This window comes from Vanessa cardui, chromosome 7 (genome assembly GCF_905220365.1).
Source record: "Vanessa cardui chromosome 7, ilVanCard2.1, whole genome shotgun sequence".
Taxonomy (NCBI): Eukaryota; Metazoa; Arthropoda; class Insecta; order Lepidoptera; family Nymphalidae; genus Vanessa; species Vanessa cardui.
The window spans coordinates 3,812,344-3,834,095 of record NC_061129.1 but is presented as its reverse complement, the minus strand read 5'-3'; the positions used below and the strand labels follow the sequence as shown (position 1 = coordinate 3,834,095).

Here is a 21,752-nt window from a genome sequence, read left to right as displayed (position 1 = left end):
GACTAGCCACACCCGCCCGGTGACTCTGTAGAGGCCACTCTGACCAACAGTCGACGCATACAATATGAATACGACAGGATGCAAATTCAAATATGGGCAAGCAATACTAAGTTTGTGTAAGGTTTATTTGTATTAATAATTCTCGTTCTCAGTACGAAAATCGAATTTCGTGAAGGAATAATTAAATATGTATAAGTTACTTCAAGTAAAATTCTGCTAATAATAACGAAACTAATGTATCAGCGAATTACAGAACCTTGCTCCTAGATAACAAGTTAACGTTATTCATACTCAGGCATTTGTACCAATTTTTTAACACTTTCTGTCTTGATACTTGTACTACTATATTTCAATGTATAATTTAAAAACATATACAATAAAACATAACTGCAAATATTTTTAATAACAAACTTATCTAAATCGAATAAATAATTAAATAAAAATCCATTTCAAATTTGTCGTAACTTACAAAAGTTTAATTTCGAATGTTTCCAGTCGTACCTTGCTACCAGTCTCCCAAATTACAATACAGATAAAAAAGCAATCTCCAAGAAAAACGATACACGTTCCGATTCCCAAATGTAATTAAATCGAGACATCTATATTAGAGTCCATAAAATTAGATCATGACTTTCTTCAATTCGAACGTTTTTATTTGATTTGTACATTTGCCTGGACAAAGATGTCGTGGGGCGATTGATCTAACGTTATAATATAGTCGCCTCTTATTCGCCCTCTTTCAGCGTGTTTTTGTGTAGATTTTCAATTAAGCCTAATAATAGCAAAGGGTAACTGCCGACGGTCACAGATTAATTTGTATCGTGATTGGGTCACTTTTTGAAAATGGAATCTTTTATTAAAAATTTTTGATTACTATTCTATGGTCAAAATACAGATAATATTTCTCAATTGTTAAATCGTATATTTTTAATTTTCATAGATATTAAACAAACTTATTAAGTTCACTATGATTTTTATAATATTGTGATAAATTTTTTAAAGTACTCTTTTATTTTATCAAATTAAGATGTTTTAAGGACAATATTTTACCCTTGCAACAAATAAATGTTGTGTTAATAAATCAGATATTTTTAATATTTCATATGGTAATAAAAAATATTGTATAGATTTTAAGTTTAAAATGTCTATGATGCATCAATTACTCTATGGTTGATAGAGTAAGACATCATCGGTGTCGCACAGCGGGCGCAGATTGCAAGAGCATGACAAAGCTGAGTTACGTATAGTACGACACAACATAGATGTAGCATCGGCAAAATTCGTAAAACCGATAACTGACAATTTACACAACCAATAGCAATAGCTGCCTATAGCGCCATTCGACGCTATTCGTCGCTATAGATTCTCGCGCCATTTTAACCCGAGAAAGCAGCGTGACGTGTCAAATTGACGAATATATTAGGTCATATGATATTACACGTTATTACATTTGTTTAAAGATCACGTTCACATAACAAATCAATATTGATAATAATTTAGGATAGTGTACTTAAGTCGGCTGTGATCGGTTTTACGAATTTTGCCGATGCTACATCTAAGTTGTGTCGTACTATAGCTGTTCCTACATACTATATTCCTTTGATCAACGAAAAAGAAAACTAGTTCCAATACCTTGATAGATATAACTATATTATTTTGGTACATCATTGCAAACGTGTGTAGGAGACAGTTAGGTTGCGTGTGGCGTGTATCTATTTACATATAATGTTAATCACAACTTGAAAAAAGAAACGGAACTGTTTGCCGTTGATATATTAAATGTAACATTCATAACTGTAGTCGTTCAATTGTTATTTTGACAAACGAAAAAAAAACGATATATGTAGGAAAGACGTTGGCAGTATTAACATTAAATCAGTATAATCAATATGTCTTCATGGATTTTTTTAGAATATCTCTTTCCTATCTGTGAATATCCTGTAATTTCTGGCAACGATTTCGTAAAAAGGAACAGAAGTGTGCAAAGGAAGCTGGAGTAACGCAAGACTTTTGATCGGACCAATGAGCGCGCATTTTAATGTTGCTTATTACCAACTATATATTACACCTCATATAGGACTTCTGTAATATTCATATGCACTTCTTTTATCTTAATAATAAGCAGTACATCATCATCCTCCTGATGTTATCTCAATTTTATTTTGGCGCAGTATGTCTTTTTGTTCGATACTTCTCAGTTCTCAGTCTGACGTCATCACACATTCTTTCCAGCCATATCTTCTTTCACACAATCCATCCATCGTTTCTTTGGTCGTCCCCTTCCTTAACCCATCCACGTCCGACAAGAATTTCCTCACAATATTCCTCCTTCCTCATAATTTTACCACTATCAAACTTCCTCTTATACTCACTCCTTACTCGATACATACACATAACACCATAATAATAAGCAAGATTGATTAAAAATTAAGAAGATTCAGAGGGATTACAAAATAAATCTTTATTCGTGAAACTTATCTAATTAAAGTTTTTTGGTAGTTATGTCGCACCTATGTGATGTGTTTAGACCATCATCCTTTTTGTCACCTTTAGCTTTAATGACAATAATTTCCATGCCATCATTGAATGGATCGTAAAAACGTCGCCGCGACGCGTCTCCCGAGCACTTCATAAAACTCAATAAAACCCATCAGCACATAAACCGCCGGCCATCTTATAATCGTTGACGCTATGCCATGTAATAATCTCATTGAAAATGTTGATTAAAGCGAAGAGACGCGGCTCAGAGCATTTATTAAAAGCCCTATGATTGCGGCTTCTATTAAAACTTATCACAACACAGCGAGCTCGAACGAGACGAAAGTTGATTTCAAGTGTTCTGTCATAGATTATTCGGAACACAATGTTCTTAAATTTTATGGTCATTGGTTAATTTGCATCTGTTGTTCGTAAATCGAATTATTTTAACATACCGATTATTTCGTTTTCTTGTAACACAATACTTTATTACTTGTATTATTATAACGACATTGTTGGTTGTTGGACTGCCTTTTAAGGATGTGGACTCTAATTTCAGATCAGATTTGATATTTTTTCTTGTACTTCGAAAACTATTCTTTCTCTCACTATGCTTCCGACCGTGCATTACCATCCCGTTCTTTATTAGAAATGAGTAAATAGTGTAATGTAGTGTAGTGTAACTTAGTAATTATCAACACGGTAATATCTCCAGAAAATGTTACTGGTCTACTTTGAAATCGGTCACAGTATCTAAAGATCGCAATTTTCTATCAGATTGTATAAAAACACAAAAAAACGCTGTTTTTTAACGAAGAAGTAGTCTTTACTAAACTTCCATTATGTGTGTATGATTATGTAAACGTATCATATATTTAATCACAGGTTAATACAAATTACAACAGCTGTAATTACTCGAACTACAAACATTTAAATACTTCAATTAATACCGAAACACAGCAAAATAATATTTTATATGTTATCTCCTTAAAAAGAAACTTACACACTGCGGAATACTTAAAAATGAATTGCTGTTAATTGTAATTTTACTCGCTTTAAACGGTTACAAGTTGCAAATTAAGCTGGTCAATTTAAAATAAACACCGTCTGCGCTAATTAATCTATGGCCAACGCGCCTCCAGTATGGCCGAATGATTGAATGCGAGAGCAAATTATAGGCTACGACTGCATGGACACCTTATTACTGCTCTCGAACTGTTAAAGCAATTTATCTGACATTTAAATAATTCCACAGCGAATGGGAGCAGTAATGACGGTTTACTTAATGTAACGTACATTAACCTCAGTTTGTTGCTAAAGTATAAATCTGCCGCATTTCCAATTACAACGTATGCAAATATTATTAGCAGAGTTCTCGACTTTGTTATTTTGAAGTCTAATGTTGCAGAGGTTACAGCTCTGAAAATCAATTGAATTAATTTTATTTCCTTAAGTTACTATATTATATTATTCTAGCAAAAATGCTGCCTGTGTCTTAAACATAAAAAAATTGAAAATAAAGAAAAACCTATTTTTATAAACAAACATGGTCATTGGTCAAACTGTGTCGAATACCAATGACCTATTTAAGATATTAAATTGACACAATATTGTCTTAACAAAATAACTAATAAACTAAGACACCAAAATTAAATATACTGCTGTGTTCGTAGAACACTTGATAAGCTATCTCATCAAGAGCGTTTTACAAAAAGTCCTGCCTACCAATGGTATTAGTACAAACCATATAATTATCACTGTTGAGTTCTTGATCTTTTTTATTTACCATTTAAACCATATCCTGATTATTACTCTGTATTGTCTATGACTGTAGAGTCATAGATAACACAGAGTCATAATCAAAGAAAATGGGATTTAGACGTAGAAAAATTCCTAGTTGTACTAATTAAAAACGTAAAAAAAAAAAATACCAAGATCGGCTAAAAACCAAAACAGCCCAAACCAGCAGTAACAAATGGGTGTTATGTCTTCGGCACACATCGACATTTTAAATATTATTTATAATAAATTCAGTGTCAATTAGAAAACATCCGAACAGTGGAACCTAACCTTAATTACGGAGGTAGCATGCTATGAAACGTAATTACGTACAAAGTCCGGTAGTTAATTTTCTCAAATTGTTTAATGATACGCGACCCGTAATAATACACCCGGGGCATTTGCAGACCAGACCTTTTTATATATACAAGCTAATCTTAAAATTGTACGTCTAACTATAAACATAATTATATCATTATAACATTTCTTTTCTGTGTAATTTGAAATAGATAATTGTTTTATTTATTTAAATACGTATATATCAAATGAAAGTTAAAATATCTCGAACAACTACTGCGGTAGTCTTAAATAGTAGTGGATTGATTTCAATCTAATTTGCTCATATTTTTTGCACCACATTATAATTGATATAGATGGAAATTTATATTTCTTAAAATTTTCTAAATTAGCTTGCTAAAAATATATGAGTACATGGTATTAATTACTACGCCGATAGTTTATAAAAGGAAATATAATTAATTCAATAAATAATTGCAATAAAAATGTTTCTAGCAATTAATAACTTTGAGAAGATATTTAGATAAGTAAATTAAGAAAAGGCAAGATTATTAGCCGCATATGAAAAAATATCATTTGTTTTTATTTGTGACTCATTATTTTTTTTAATACCTTCTAATAGGACCCCCATATATATCACCACGTGGTATGTGGTCACTACCGTATTGGTGTCGCAAGAAATAGCTAACAAAATTATTGACTAAGAAGTTATATCCCTCTTGTCCGTAATTACACTGGCTTGCCAACTAGAAGAGTCAGTGAGCCAGTGTACTGGAACACAATAATTCTAAATTGTGGTATTCAATATAAGTATAAAAGATGTAGTGTAGTGTATGATATCTACCCCAACAAGAACAAGGACCCTTGTTCAAGCCCCCCAAATAAAAAAAAAATTTTATTTAAAAACAAACAACAGTAATTAACCAATGTTATGTAAATATTGTTTTCGGTCCTGAAGGAAATCATCATGAAATTCAAAATTGCTCGGGTGTATATAGAGGCTGATTTTCTTTACTAATACTTGTGTTCGTACGCTATACATAAGGTCATATACGTGTTTATTCGTGGATACTAGTACTTTTTACCAGCTTATTGCAATGCTTTTTATATTAGACTTCATATTTTTAATAACAGCGCGAAGAGAAATGTTATATTTCTAGCGATATTTATCTCATTAGCAAAGTATATTGCGTAGTGAAACGATTTGCTAACGGTTTATTACGTCAGATTACGCGAATAATACCGCGCGAAACAACTCATTATATTTCCAGCGAGGGTTGCCATATTTAAAATTTTAAACATATTAAAAAGTTAGTAATATTGTTTCTCTATTTAACTTCAAAGAATATTATAAATTATTTAAGTTATGTCTATTTATGTATATATAATATATTACAACATACAATTTTCGATAAATTGAAATAGCTCGTATTTTTTTAGTTACAGTTATAACTTATGTAATATAAAATATTTCATATTTTTTTAAATAAATCTGCCAAAGGGATCATTTTAATTTTAATAAATGGCAGCCCTATTTACGATAGTGAGAAGGGCGTGAAACAAATCGATAAAGTTGGCCGCTCACAGAACGAATAATATCTCGCCATTAATAACCGATACCGATTCCGATTCCGATTTTCGTTCACTGTGTTGATAGGGTTGCGCGAAATCGCGTGCTATCAGTTTTATTAGTACCTTTGTTATCTGTAATAAATCATTCACTACTAAGTTACAGTGTTAATGTTACAATGTTGGATAAATACATTAAGATTCGTTTAAACCGACTATGTTATTACCTGATGTGGGTTATCTTTTATACCCCCTGACTATGGAAAAACATTTAACATGCGAGAGTTTAATAAACTTAGCCATTCATCGTAAATGCACATTTACGGTATCATTGGAGAGAACACATACTTAATGGAAGACTTTGTGTAGCCTGGCTGGGTAGATATGACACACCTATCAGCTATTTGACTACAAGCAACCAAGCAGAGAGCTATTGTAACAACAGACACAAAATGTTATGAACATTTTAAGTAGCCAAAGGTTGCCAAAATTTGTCAAACATTACGTCAAAGGTTTGTATTACTTGTAAACTCCAGGATTAGGTTATGGGTTAACAGAGAGTCTACTAGTATTGTGCCCTTAAAATTAATTTAAGCCTGCAATCTCGACTGCACCGTTCAATCTCCATCGTGTCTTCTCCATCGCACGTGACATTGGTTAAATAATCTGTGCCTTCTTTGCACAAACAAAAGCCATAAAAAAAAACTTCAGGGTCTAACTGAATAGAGATACTTCTTTAAAATATTAATAAATTAAGTAAAATTAAAAACGCCTTCCAATCCGTGACAATCAAGCGATATCTATTTTTCGACAAATAAACTAAAAAGTCATTTTCTGTCTGCTTTCGTCTTCTAAACCACTCAACGGATTTTGACAATATTTTCAATAACAAAAGTAACGTTAAACGGGAAAGGTTTTGTGAACGTAATTCGTACAATATGGCTGAAATATTGCGGTATTGTGCGCAAAAAACTGTTTTCGCACGTTTTCATTTAACGGTTAACGCCTTAAGAGATACGTTATAATATTGTACAAAAAAAAGTCGGTTTTAAAAAGTCTTGGTCTTTTACATTATTGCGTTTGAGTTCAAAATTTTATTTCCAAATTATGTGTAACGGAGTATATCGTAATAAAATTCTGTCATTGGCAATTAACACTAATTTGGTCCAAATTTGAATCTACAAGCTGTGGATAGATTTTAAACTGTTTCTCATCGATGACATAAATACATAAACTAATATAATAAATATCCATGTAAAATAATTTCTTGCTTATTTTATTTATTAATAATTTGCAACCAGGTGAATTTATAGTATACTTGTAGCACGCGGCTTCACTCGAGTTTCCTTAGAGTGCAAGCAAGCAAGCCTTCACGAATTTCAATAAATTCGGTTAGGCTCTGAAAGATCAATAGACTGGGTTGCTTTCTAAATTGAGCTCATAAATTAATTTAATTATATATATTCCTACTACCTATTTTATACAATCTAAATGAGACGATAAATGTGATATGAGCAGAATAAGATCAGATGCAACACCTACAGCTTTCTGTGTACAGAGATTTGAATTAGGAACCTTCATATTTGCTCTCTAATAAACTAACCCAGAAATCGCGACCAACTAAATTAAACCACTTGTAAGAAGTATCGCTTGGGAAACGAAATCTATTTAGCTAAATGATAATGGCATTTTAATTTTTAATTGTCATTGATCACACTTTGGTGTGACTAAATTTTATTGACTAAGTTAGATATCCCTTCCCTAGTAACCATTTTTTTTCAGGCCAGTATTATTTTAGAAAACACGGTTATATGCTATTCAGACTTTTTAGAAAAAAAAAATGCAGTTAAGATTGTCAAATAGTTACAAGTCGTTCTCGGAAATAGATTTAGCAGCAAAACTAGCTTAAAAATTAAACGAAACCGAAGTTCTGCTTGACGTATAAGCAATGAACGAACGAAATCCCAACTTTGTTTTGCGTTATTTAATTTTATCTTCTATATCTATGTTAATGTTACCACTTATATTCAACACCACTTTTTGCTGTAAAAATATATTTTTATATTACATTAAAAGATGTTTTGCAATTTAAAAATCGAAAAACACAAACCACAGCCATTTAACTCATCTCGGAACATAAACAAAACGTTCAACCGGGAATCGAGTAAAAATCTCTTAACCAACATAGTAAGGAAATCGCCCTTAACTCGCAGTCATTACTTCTTATTGCGATACATCCATTATGCTTCATAAACGAGGTATTATTTAGTCTTCACGAGAAGAACCCGTTGTTCAACAATTATTCAAAACTCTCTTTTGGAATGCATTAATTGTTTCTAATATTGAACATGGATTTATAATTAACAGGGACAATTTTCGAGGGTGGCAATAAAGGCAGTTTTTTTTCTTATTATTCTGGAATAGTCTGTGGATCTTCTAGACACCTGTTTTAAAAAAAAAGATTCATAGTAATTTAATTGAATGTATCTTTAAACTAAGTAAGTGCCCTAAATCTACTTAATTAAAAGATATAGTAAAATATATATCAAAATTATTCATTTAAAATATATCAAAATGATTTATTCTTAAATAAACATTTAACAAGAACACCTTAATACTAAATATGTCATTATTAAGCTGTTCAATAATACCTTGATGACTACAGGTACAATCTGTGATTAATAATCTGTGGTTAAGAAAATAAAAATAAAATAATATAATATAATTTTATAAAAACAAAAATTAAATCTCAAAAGGCGTTATTATATGTAAGTGAAAATCATCACAATACTTGTTTCAGCATTAGTCATACTTCACTAATTAGTGTCTCAAACTAATAAATAAAAGTTTAAACTTTTATTGACTCAAAAATATGTACTACTATATGGTGAGCTCACGTAAGCTTTTTTTTAATCATGTAATCATACTAACTAATGGCTTAAACTAACAGAATATTGTATGACTTATAGACTTCAATTAATAACATCTATTTATCAATGGAAGGTTGACTAACAGAGCGACAGGTGGGTCCAATTCTCATCCTTTGCCTTGTTTAGAGGCATCAATAAAAAAATAGTAAAACTGAGCGCGGGAATTTATTTGTCTGACGTGAATTAAAAAAATAAAGCATTGAACCTGCTTGTGGCTTATTAGCATAAAAAATTGAATAAAACGAAACGATATTATTTCTCGTACTATAAATTAAAAAAAAAATAGATTGTTAAAAAATAGAAATAAAATAAATAGTCATTCAGTACTTACTTCAACAGTAATATACAAAAAGCGAACAAGGGTGTTAACCATTTTTTGCTCAATATTTTAACCGCTATCAAAATTAAAATTACAATTCATATGACTATTTTATAGAGTTTGTAATTAGTTTTCGTATATGGCAATATTGCAATCCTTCGCGCGGCGTATAGCAAACGGAACGTAAATTTAATTACTAATTATTATTAATATGAAATAAATACCTAGTTCCTGAAATTAGTGGTGAGCAGTAAGAACTCTAAACATACAAATTATCCATATTTGTCATACAAATATCGTGAGATGTATAAAATTTGTTATATTATATAACTATTATTGTTTTTCTTTAAAACCGGAATGTGTTGGCGGTGTATCAATAACTGGTTACGAAGAATCAAAGCAAGCTTTCATCAAGCGGCTCCATTACGAAATTTCCTTGCTTGCTAAAGGGATCCTCTTGTAAAATATATCGTATATCTAGTTGATCTAGATTATTCGTACTCGTCAAACTTTTTTTTAATATGTTTTGTCAAAGGCGGGATTTATACAATACAGTCAAAACTAATAAATTTCTTAATATATGACCAATTTATATTGAAAACATTTGTTACCTTCAAATAAAAAGTTTATCTATGTATAAACAAGTACTAACTTAGGATGTTCTATGTGTGTAATATGACATAATATCCTATAGTTTAAAAGTACATAACAAAAATAACAAAACAATAAGTAAATATTTTCCAAATCATCGTAATTCATAGTAAAAGATTAAAATTTGTCACCCATTATAAAGTCGTAGAAAGACGATTGTGGGTAGGTCTTCTCACTACATAAGATAGCAAATTCCTATCAGGGTCGATGAATGTGCACTTCTTGTGATTTATACCTCGGCTCGCGATTATTGCGCCAGTTATCACTTTATAACTGACAGATTTATGGAATAAATTCTCTCTACGGGTTTCTAAGATCACGAATTTTAGTTATACTAAGGGAACATGTTAATACTTAATATATTGTTTACATATATTATTATATAATTGCGAATGATTCAATTTCGTTGTCGAATAAAAATAGTATCTATTATTAAACAAAATGATATAATTACAAAGCTAATTAAAACCTGAATACATAGTGCAACTACTTTATAATTTATATGTAATATAACTAACGACGTACACCGGCTTCGCACAGATGTAATACTAAATATACTACAGAATTTGTTTATTTACGACATCAGATCAGAAACTTCTAAAATTATCAGTGTTTCTTAACTATATTTTGTCCATGTATTATATATACAAAAACCTTCCTCTGGAATCGAAAAACTGTTGCGTAATTTTAAAGATCTAAGCATACATAGGGGCAATTAGCGCTAAGCGATTTTGTTTTATACTATGTAATAATGTTAATGATACTATATATACTTTTATTTTATTCTCCAAAACGCGCTTCTTGTAAATCTTTTGTAATAGGTTGGGGAAAAAGTGTCTTCGTATTTTATATGAAAAATCAAAAAGTGAAATAAAACTAGCTATAACGGATTTGAATCGCGTATATTAATTATTTTTAACATCCCGACGTTTCGAGCACATTACAGCGTTCGTGGTCACGGGTAGACTGAATAATTAATATACTGAATAAATAATTAATATACGCGATTCAAATCCGTTATAGCTAGTTTTATTTCAATGTGTAATCGCGAAAATTTAAGAAAACATTAAATTCAAAAAGTTTTTTTTATAATTTATTTACATTTGACTAAAGTATGTAGGTGCCATTTTGTTCCATAACTTTTTGCCATCTTGTTGGTAGTGATATGATCCCATTGCTGTAAAAATTTTGGGGCTTCTGATCGAAAAACTGCGACAAGTGGTTTTGGCAGTCCTCTCGTGATGTTAACCTGACACTGCCTAAGGAATTCTGCAGAGACTGAAACAGATAAAAATCTGAAGGTGCAAGGTCAGGACTATACGGCGGATGCATTAATACCTCCCAGCCAAACTCTCGTAATTTTTGTTGAGTGGCTAAAGATGTGTGAGGTCTAGCGTTGTCATGGTGAAAAACCACACCTTTTCTGTTGATCAATTCTGGCCGCTTTCTCTCAATTTCTTGCTTCAATCTCATCAATTGTTCACAATACAGTTCTGAATCGATGGTCCTGCCGGGCGGTAACAGCTCATAATGAATGATGCCCTTCCAATCCCACCATACACACAGCATTACCTTGTTGCGAGTTAATCCGGGTTTGCCACAGTCTGTGAAGCTTGACCGGCCTTTGACCACGATCTTTTTCGCACGTTCTTGTCGTATGTGATCCACTTTTCATCACCAGTTATCAGCTTCTTCAAAAATGGTTCGGTTTCATTACGTCGTAATAAAGAATCACAAATGAGTACACGGTTCATTAGGTTTCTTTCAGTGAGTTCATGAGGCACCCATATATCGAGCTTTTTTGTGTACCCAGCTTTATTCAAATGAGTCAAAACCGTTTTGTGGTCAATCGCCAGTTCTTCAGCTACATCGTAACTACTAATATGCCGATCTTGCTCCACTTTTTCAAAAATGGCATCAATTTTGTCCGTAACAGGGCGACCAGAGCGAGATGCATCTTTGATATCAAAATTTCCGGCTTGAAAACGCTTAAACTAAACTTGCGCTACTCTCACAGATACTGCATTAGGTCTATAAACATCACAAATTTTTTTCTTGGCTTGAGTTGCATTTTTACCTTTTTTATAGTAAAATTTTAAAATGTATCGAATTTCTTCTTTAGATTCACTCATTTTAACAACAACAAAAACAAATGAAAATCACACAAATTCCTAATTTGAATTTGGAAGTGCCTTCTTTAAAATTAAAACTTTTTAATGATACCAAAACCAGCCAGATACAAATGGTATAGCCAAAGAGATTTTATTACAAGTTCATACATACTATATGCATATACATATATATAAGACTTTTTCCCCAACCTAATATATAGGCTTATCATTCGTTGTATTTATAAATATATATTTTATGACATTTAATTTCTTAATTGTAAGCTTTGATCGAGTTGAACGAAGACAATGCACCACTGGTCTTATTTGGTAAACTCAACTTTCCAAAACGATTCCAAAAAATGCATTGAAGTAATTTATAAATTGAGGAAGTAGATAATTAATTGAAAGTCTGACTTATTGGGGGCTCTTTTTTAAGCTGTTAATTAATACAATGGTAAAAATAATTAAAAATTACATTCATATATATATAATGCAACTGGAGTAGGTATTCATTTTTGACATATAGTTATTTTTTTTTTTAATTTTGGTTTCAGTGCTTAGCGAGTGACGTCTGTCTATAAAGCAAATAATTTAAGTTTAAAAATAATTATTATTTATTTATTCCATACAAAATCATCTTTATAAACAGTTTACATGGTTGAACTACGACAAAAGTCTAAATGTATTATAACATAGTCATCAAAAGAAACACAGATCAAGTAAGTACTGACTATCCTAGCTAGGCTAATTAAATAACCTGAGTTAAGGATAAAAGTTTCATTGTTTATTTTTGACATAATATATGCCCGGCCGTTTATCATGTTTAAATTGGACGTAAAAATCTTTGCAATATTTTACAGTTTCACAATATTGATTAAAAATACATATTTCAAAATTATAAAGCGTGCGAGGTAGCGGTCGTAATCTAGTATTACGTATATTGACGACGAGTCGTAAATAAATTACGCGGTAGGGCTGATCAGGTCTGAGTCCAACTGGACCGCATCTGGTTCGTAATTTAATTAAAAAATTCACAGAAAACGAGCGTCGGCGCAGAAGCAATCTTCCAAATTGCACCGAGGACCGGCAGCCTAAATATTATTTTTGCCTCTTTTATCGTATATTTTGAAATTAACCCATGCCTGGTAATAACTGTAATATCCAAGCTTTTGATTAAATCCACCAAAACCAATACTTAAATGTTATCAAAATTGTGTTATCGATTTCTGAAGGTCAGTCCATTTTATCAGTTGTGGACTCAGATCCTCCTCTTTTGTGTCCCTCCTAACAAAGTTCTCAATTAGTCACTAATTTTGATATAATTTAGTAATTTTATAAAATAAAAAATATATTGAACACCAAAACTGGAAATGAACATCGACCAGGAGATATTAATTAGTTGTTGTTTTAAATAACAAATAAAAAACTTTATCTGCATGGTCATAGAAGTTGATAAAAGTAGAAAAAAAAATCTATAAAGTGTAAATGAAAAATATAAAAAAAAACTATCGAGTGTATTACTATCCGTTTCTGAACTACTTTCCATTAACATAAAATACTCGATTTCTTTCTTAATAAGCATATAATGCCAATTGATTGCTGTATTTACAGCACATTACGGGTTCCCGCCATTTTTTAGCGGCGCCATTTCCCGCGCACTTGTCTCTGGGTAGCAGTAATTTGAGCGATTATGGCTGGCAACACTTTATGCCGCATTTGCATAATAAAATTACCAGTGGCCAGCGGTGTGGTATCATCACGACACAAAAAATATGGGCGAGTAGAAGACTTGATCACTTATGGTATTAATCGCAAAAGTTACTTGAGTTATATAATAAATCGACTCCAGCTGTTTAAGCCGTTTATGCTTAAATGAATGATGCGATATTAATTAAAATAAATTCACAGGCTATTAGTATTCTCTATATAATTAAATATATAATATATATTACTTTATAACATTTCTGTTATATATTAGTTTGTTTTAAAAACATCTTAATTATATATAAAATATAATTTTGTCATTGATCTACATATATTCCATAACATGTGAAAAATGATTAATTGTCTATTTAAAGAACTTTTATGAAGCGTATCACGTATGTCATCATTTCATATATCCTTTCATTATTTCAATTTATTATAAATACTTTGATACCATAATGTCAATTTAACCGTCTGATAATTAATAAAAATTATGATACAACAATATCTATATACCGTTGACATTTATTTTACTTATAATTTAACCCCGTAATGCCGATCTGTATCTGCAACAGCCGACAGCATAGTAAAGGTCTCTACCTAACAAGGAGAAGAAATATATAAACAATGTAATGAAATTATCAGTTCATTTGCACTATATTATCCTGAATACTTCGAGTCTAGAATTATAGCGTGGCCTGAATTACTGTCTTTGGACCTAAATTAACCTAATTACACAGGTTGTCTGCATATTATAGTTCAAGAAATGCTACAAAGGGCATTGTTTTTTTTTTGAGAGTAGTTCAATTATCTTTTTTATGAAAATAGAGAATATTCAATGATATCAGATAACAACCACTTTGTGGAACCAGCTTCGACAGGTTTTCCTAACCGATGCGACTTGGGAACCTTCGAGAATAGAGCGTACTCCTTCCTTAAAGGCCGGCAACGCACCTGCAAACCCCCCGGTGTTGCAGATGTCCTAGGGCGGTAGTAGTCACTTTCCATCAGGTGAGAATTCTGCTCGTTTGCCACCATTATCACATTAAAAAAAAGAAAAAAGGTAGTCCATTTTACAATTGTCGGATTTGATCTCTAAAATCTGATGTCTAAAATCTATATTAATCAACCACTGGTTTCGTCGTTTCGTTAAAGATTCGTCTATATTTAAGAATTTAGATGAATGATTTGATTCACTACTCTTTGATGTGACAGTATTTTATTTAACACAAATAAATAAATAAATAAATATTAGACAACATCACATACATTACTCTGATCCCAATGTAAGTAGCTGAAGCACTTGTGTTATAGAACTCAGAAGTAACGACGGTACCACAAAGACCCAGACCCAAGACAACATAGAAAACTAATGGTAATCTACATCGACTCGGCCGGGAATCGAACCCGGGACCTCAGAGTGGCGTACCTATGAAAACCGGTGTATACACAACTCGACCATGGAGGTCGTCGAGTCGAGAGAGACACATGCAAGTACAGATGAATTTTCAAAACAAATGTAATTACTATGTGATACTTCGTCGTAATCGTCATACACTTAACATTCATTTGCTAAGGACCACCTGGGATCCAATGGACGATGGCACTCGTCGAGTTTATAACGTAATAGGTAGGTACTATTCACTAAGAAATGACTGGTAAAATCTTGAAAACTTACGGTGACAGCCGATAGCTATCTCGATTCAGCTATTCATTACGTTATAGTTATATCTATTTAATATCTCATATTATTTTTTTTACATTTCTTGATTGCGGCCGGCCGTCTACCATGAGTTCAAGTTTTTCTATAAGAATTGTCCCCAAACCGCAACTTGTCAGCTTATCCATAGTATTTTTGCGCTAGTTTACCTTCAACGCAAAATCTTAAGTTGAAAATATTAAGTGCGACAATTGTAATGAACTAAGAATAAGGCGATACCTAATTATTTTATTTACTGATGATGTTATTTCCTATTTGTTATAAAACTCTACAAGTGTAAAAATTACTCTTATTAGTATTTTGCATGTCTAATTGGTTGGACAGGTGATATATCAAGCGTTTCTATAACTTAAACCATCGTTTTATGGTTATCAATATTAGGCCCAATTGAAATTAAATCACAGAGGCATTCATATTCTAACTTTATAAACTTTACTTTAAAAACAAATACACCGTTGTGTTATTTAAAAATAGAACATGAGTTACATCAAATAATTATTTAATTAGCGATATAAAACAATGCATAGTATAAATTCTAAAGTAGTGGTTTAAATTATAGCTATTTTAAAAATTAAAAATCGTACCTATGCCATCCAACATCCTGTCATTTACATAATAATTTAGTATATAGGTATATAATATATAAAACATAACGTTGTTTTCTTTTTTGGTTAGCTTAGAATTAAGGATAGGATAAGGATAGAATTAAGATAATTTTTTCATCACAGTTGAGTTATTACACCTCAATAACTGGTGCCCAAATTTTATAATTTAACCTTAAAATTACAAATACGTATTTAAATATTTAAAAGATATATTGAAGAATGAACTTAATCAGAATCATTCATTCATTAATAACATCATTCCTTCGACTAAGAGAAAGACGTACATGACTTTAAGGGTTCCGTACCCATAAGGTAAAACGGGGCTATGTTTTTAAGACTCCGCTCCATCCTTCTATCACCAGGCTGTATCTCATGAACTCATGTCATTCATCATGTCTTTCTGTTGCAGCTATAACAAGAAATACTAAATAACAGAGTAAAATAAATATTACAAGGGATCTCCTATATAACCGACAATTTTTTTTGTCGTTTTTATAAATAACTAAGAATAAAAGATAAAAATATTTTCTGCAAAATACAATTGAAGGCATAAAGTCACAGCTACAATTAAATTCGAATAGGTAAAAACGCAAGATGGAATCCTAAAATTATACCGAAATTAGATAAATTCACGTAACGCATAATCTTTGCGGTTACTTGATAATTGCGGTTCATAGTGGTTATTATCAACTTTTCAAATTGGTCACGAAAGTCACCTGGACCTTCAGACATCTTATTTCCTTTCTTTGATAGCTTTATTAAATGAAAATTGTCTCATAAATAATACATATTAAGGTCGGACGTGGTCACGTCACACGCAATATTAATATTTAAATGTTAAACGTGCAAGTTATTTAGTGATTGATTATAAATATCGATTTGCAATTAAAACTACTTTGAATAACATATATTTACGAACGAATTTTTAATAATCATTTGCGTCCATATTCTCGAGAGATTATTTATTAAATTAATGCAGTTCTGAAATTGCTATTTATTTTTTATAGGCGCAATAAAAAAAATACCGTAATACCAACCTTGACAGAAAGGGGGATGCATTGAAAACTGCTGAATCCTCATATAAAGGGCACAGACGTAATATTTTGTGGTGAGACTGAGCAAGCAATGTATAGAAATGCGATAACAGTAATCTCGGTTAATTGAAGGGATCCGTTGCCGTTATACGTCTTCGAAAGTCCAAAACTCATCATCAGATCTCTAAGAAATTTAAATTGAATCATTTCCAAACAAATCTTTTCATTAACATTATTAAAATACGTAGGTACTTCATAAAATATATAACTTAGTTTCAAAGTTGGTTTATTCCTTTCTTATATCCCATATTTATAAATTCAAATAAAAATTACTTTGATGACTTTTTAACTCGTTTAAAATACACATTAGTTATGCCGAAGATTCATGTTTGGGTATGCATAACAATATGTTTTGTAATATACAGTTTAGAATATTTTAATACGGCATATTAATATATGTCATATAAAAATATTCTGCACACTCAACCACTATAAACGGTATTCATATAATACTTTTTTTTATAAGTATTCAAAGGTTAAAAAATTGCGTAATTTAGGAGTAGGACAAATTGCCCTCAATTATACAGGGGCGGCATCGAACTCGGCCGGGATAAAGCAATTTGAGGTAATCAAGGGACAATCCACTATCGCCATTAACTTTGTCGGCACTAGCTCTGTAACGCTTACCCGGAAAGAACATTGTGGGGCCATATTATAAAGATAAAATTAGCCTAATTAAGCAATTATGTAATACTACAGATGCAGTAAACAAGAAAGAGGTTTATTTCCTCTCTTATTTAATGAGAGGTATGATAATGTAAGGCTTACCTAACGAATTTTGCAATTTATTAAGAACGCGGGAAATGGGAACACAATATCGTTCATCTGAGATGTAGGCTTTATACAGTACTTCCTTTTGGTTGAAAATGGAATGAAACTATTGACGTTAAAAAATGTATCGAGAAAGTAAATGAAGAACATATCCCTGCATAAATGCCTGCATTTAAGTGGTATATTCTTACCTGTACACTATCTTGAATTTCAATATTTTTTAAATAGAAGTAATAAATATATTACCATTAAAATAGAATATTGAGAAATAGTAAAACTTTTATTGTACTTAGTGTTATTTCGTTTTTATAGATTTTTATTAAATTATTCTGGTTAGAACTTGACTTACTAGTGAGGTAACTAAGTGGAATTCTTATGGTTGAAATTATGAAAGGATATAGACCATATTTAGGTTTTGTTACCTTGGTTTTTATTTAGTTTAAAAAGTTGTTAATGATATAAGCTAACTCTTGTTTATATATTTATGTACATAATATAGGAACCAAAAAACTAAAATAAACTATATATGTATATTTTATTTAATGGCAACACTATACTGAATATTCAAAATAATATACAAACACATTTAATTTTGTGATAGGTTTAATAAAAACCAGAAATTTACACAGTTCACAATTTAATACAAATCAAAACACAATCTAATTGTTCTGTTTCGCTTCCTTTGCATTCTGGAGTGCTTGAGTCAGATACAGCTTAGCCAGACTCTGAGAACAGAACTGACTTATATGCGCACTGTAGGTGTTAATTTGACCAGCCACAATCATAGGATTGAGCCTTGGCGGAACTGTGTGTGGCTTGAACAGTTTGTTGACATCTTCCTCTGGCAGCGGTGCTTCGTCCTTGGCAGCACGAGCGGCATTCTCTTGAGCTCGCTTGAGCAACCAACGGTGTTTGTCTTGCTGCTGACGTACTACTAACTGCTGGTAACGGTTGAATTTAATAGCTTCCTGGTTCAATTCATCAACACGTTCCATCAAACTCCTTAATTGACCTGTAAACAAATAACACAAATGTAAAGTATAACTTTTTCATAATTAGTTAATATAAAGTTGGTACAGCTTTGGTTTTGGCCTTAATTTTAATATCATGTGTTATATATGTTATGTATGTTCTGTGCGTTAGTATATGTACAGCGACAAGGTATATAATATGTTACTCTATGATTGGGAGTGCATTGACTGGCAAAGTTATTTGTATGGTGATGTTGGCAAAGGTGAACAAAAATCAAGCTTTAAAACATATGACTTTTATAAGAAATAAACTTTATGTATTTGATTGTTGTATATAAGAAAATAAATACATACAAGTAATTACGAAGATTATGACTGGCAATTGTCATTGACTTCCATTACTATAGATAAGATTGTCACTTTTAATACTTATGTTTCTAAGTGAAATTATGAGGTAAGTAGTAGTCTCAGTCTTAATATTTAATCAATACAGTTACAAAATTCTAAGCAATTTATTTTCTTAACTTAGGCTTTAAAAAAAAATTTTAAATTTAGATTAAAACCATAATAGATACAGCAATAAAATATTGAATTCATTATTGGATTATTTGATTGTATCAGCTCGCATGTAATGATGGCAAAGCAAATATGTAGACAGATATGAATTAACAATGCATACAAATAAAATAGAATGCAAATTATTTTTAAACTTTCATAAAGATTAAAAAATGGGTATACAGCATAAAATAGGGCGAAAAATATTACCTTCAAGCACTGAAGCAGTTCCAAGATCCAAGAACTTGGAGCCCTCCTCCTCAGGAATCATCTCAGAAAGCTCTGACATCATAATGTTGGTCAAGGGCGAGTTGCGGATTACAATTGGCACCTCAATGAACAGACTCTCATAACCAATCTTTAAGTTACGTAATGCTTCTGGTGTGTAATCTCTCTCCTTGTACATTGCTATGGCCTAGAAACATCGAAATTAATGTTATTATAAATTAAGTAAAACCACTCAAACATTGTATATGAATTTGCAAGTTTCGAACTCATTGTTCACTATTGTTCTACTATTGACTACCAGAAACATAAAACTAGGTACTCATGAAATTTTTCTATAAAAATTTAGTATTCAAACTTCCAAATGATATTGAAAATTACTTATTCTATCTATTATTTCACATGAATTTGTACACTTACTTGCGGAGTCAGACGATAAGCTTTTAAAGTCAAGAAACCTCTAGCTGACTTCTTTGTGTCGTAGATAACGACGACACTCTCCTCAATAGATGTCTGGTAGTGATACTGTGACTCCAAAAGCGACTGGCTCAGGAAGTTGCCCACATCTGCACTCTGGTACCTAAAATTTAAATTAACATTCTTTTGTTAATTCTATAAACAAAAACAGCCCAGTGATAATGTTTATAAGGAATTTACTGTTTAATTTACACATTTTCATTATCATGCTTTAGTTTTTTACGTGAAATGTGTTGTAAATGTAATATAATTACAGTAAAGTCTTATAATTTAAAATGGTGAAAAATAATTTATTATAACAAATTTTATTCCTCATAATTTAATTGATACTTACCAACCCACATGAAAATGATCAACATTGACACGACGGAGTCTCCGCATCATATCCAGCTGGTATTCTTCCTCATCCATTGTATCATCATGTTTCGGGAACGGGAAGCAGTTGGTGATCTCTAAGCGGTTTTCCACAACTAACCCAAGAAGAGCCCCTTGGGCTACTTCCATGTTACTGTATGACTCTTCATGACAGTGCTTCACTATCTTCATCACCGCCTTTAATAACAGAAAGAAAATAATTATTTTTTTTAAATAATACTACACTTTGCTTTGGAAGCAAGTGTTCCTAGCTGAAATATAATGAGATTGAAATTTCTTTCCATTAATAAGTTTGCTTCACTTGTAAATGACAGTGTAATCATTTTAAGTTCTTTAGGGTTGATTTCATTATTCTTTTTAATGATTTTATGAGTTTAATTAACAGAAAACTAAACATTTATGAGCACATTATTGATTATTATTATTGAATATAAAAAGGCTAAAAGTATAGTCAAAACAATATCTGAAAAAACATATCAAAACTTTTTTGAAGCAAAACTTCACACATCCATAACTGTTAATAGAGGTCAATCTCAACTGTTGAAACATAACATACATATAACTTCGAATAGTAGAAAGTGAGGTGAGCATCTCAAAACAGTTCATGAGTCATGGTCTCCACAGGTAAATAAACGAATTTGGGGTACATTATAACCTATATAAAGAGAACATTTCACGATCGATATTTTAAAGAATATACGAATCCATACATAAATTATTATATCACTTGATTACATTACTAAAAAACCATTATTTCTTGATGAAAGCGATGGCAAAACATCTTAGATTAAGCCAAATTTATAGCTAACATGACGCGTCAACAGATTTAAATGTATGCTTTGTGAAGTAAGTATGTCCATAAATTCACTAAAAACAGTAAAATCTTGTCATTTACCAGTCCATCGCACTGCACATAAGTAATTGCAGCTTCATTTTCAGGAACGCGTCTAGATGCTCCACCGCGACTCGCCATTTTTTAGGAGAAAAAGGCGAATTGAACACTTGTGCAGCACGAGCTTGACAGCTCTACTTTATAAATAATTTCTGCTTTGAATACAGATTATTTCAGACACTCGAATACTCGTCCAACCAAATTGAAAATGACATATAAAACATGAATA

General features: G+C 31.4%; 1 protein-coding gene across 1 annotated transcript; it reads right to left on the bottom strand.

Annotated features, from left to right (window-relative positions):
* Positions 1-18,613: 18,613 nt before the first annotated feature.
* Positions 18,614-21,727, bottom strand: LOC124531448 (eukaryotic translation initiation factor 3 subunit H). Its single transcript, XM_047106034.1, has 5 exons — positions 21,527-21,727; positions 20,591-20,808; positions 20,200-20,359; positions 19,765-19,969; positions 18,614-19,040 (listed from the first exon to the last, which is right to left on the bottom strand). Exons 1-5 carry the CDS (start codon positions 21,602-21,604, stop codon positions 18,688-18,690), a joined length of 1,014 nt encoding a protein of 337 aa, XP_046961990.1. The 5' UTR covers positions 21,605-21,727; the 3' UTR covers positions 18,614-18,687.
* Between the last annotated feature and the right edge of the window lie 25 nt (positions 21,728-21,752).

What these genes read in the sequence shown, in the direction of transcription:
- LOC124531448 (XM_047106034.1), bottom strand. Translation starts at nt 21,604, where the DNA reads ATGGCGAGTCGCGGTGGAGCATCTAGACGCGTTCCTGAAAATGAAGCT. An exon ending in CTTATCGTCTGACTCCGCAA is followed by an intron (nt 19,970 to 20,199) that starts GTAAGTGTACAA and finishes CGATGTTTCTAG; the next exon opens with GCCATAGCAATGTACAAGGA. An exon ending in AACTGCTTCAGTGCTTGAAG is followed by an intron (nt 19,041 to 19,764) that starts GTAATATTTTTC and finishes ATTTGTTTACAG; the next exon opens with GTCAATTAAGGAGTTTGATG.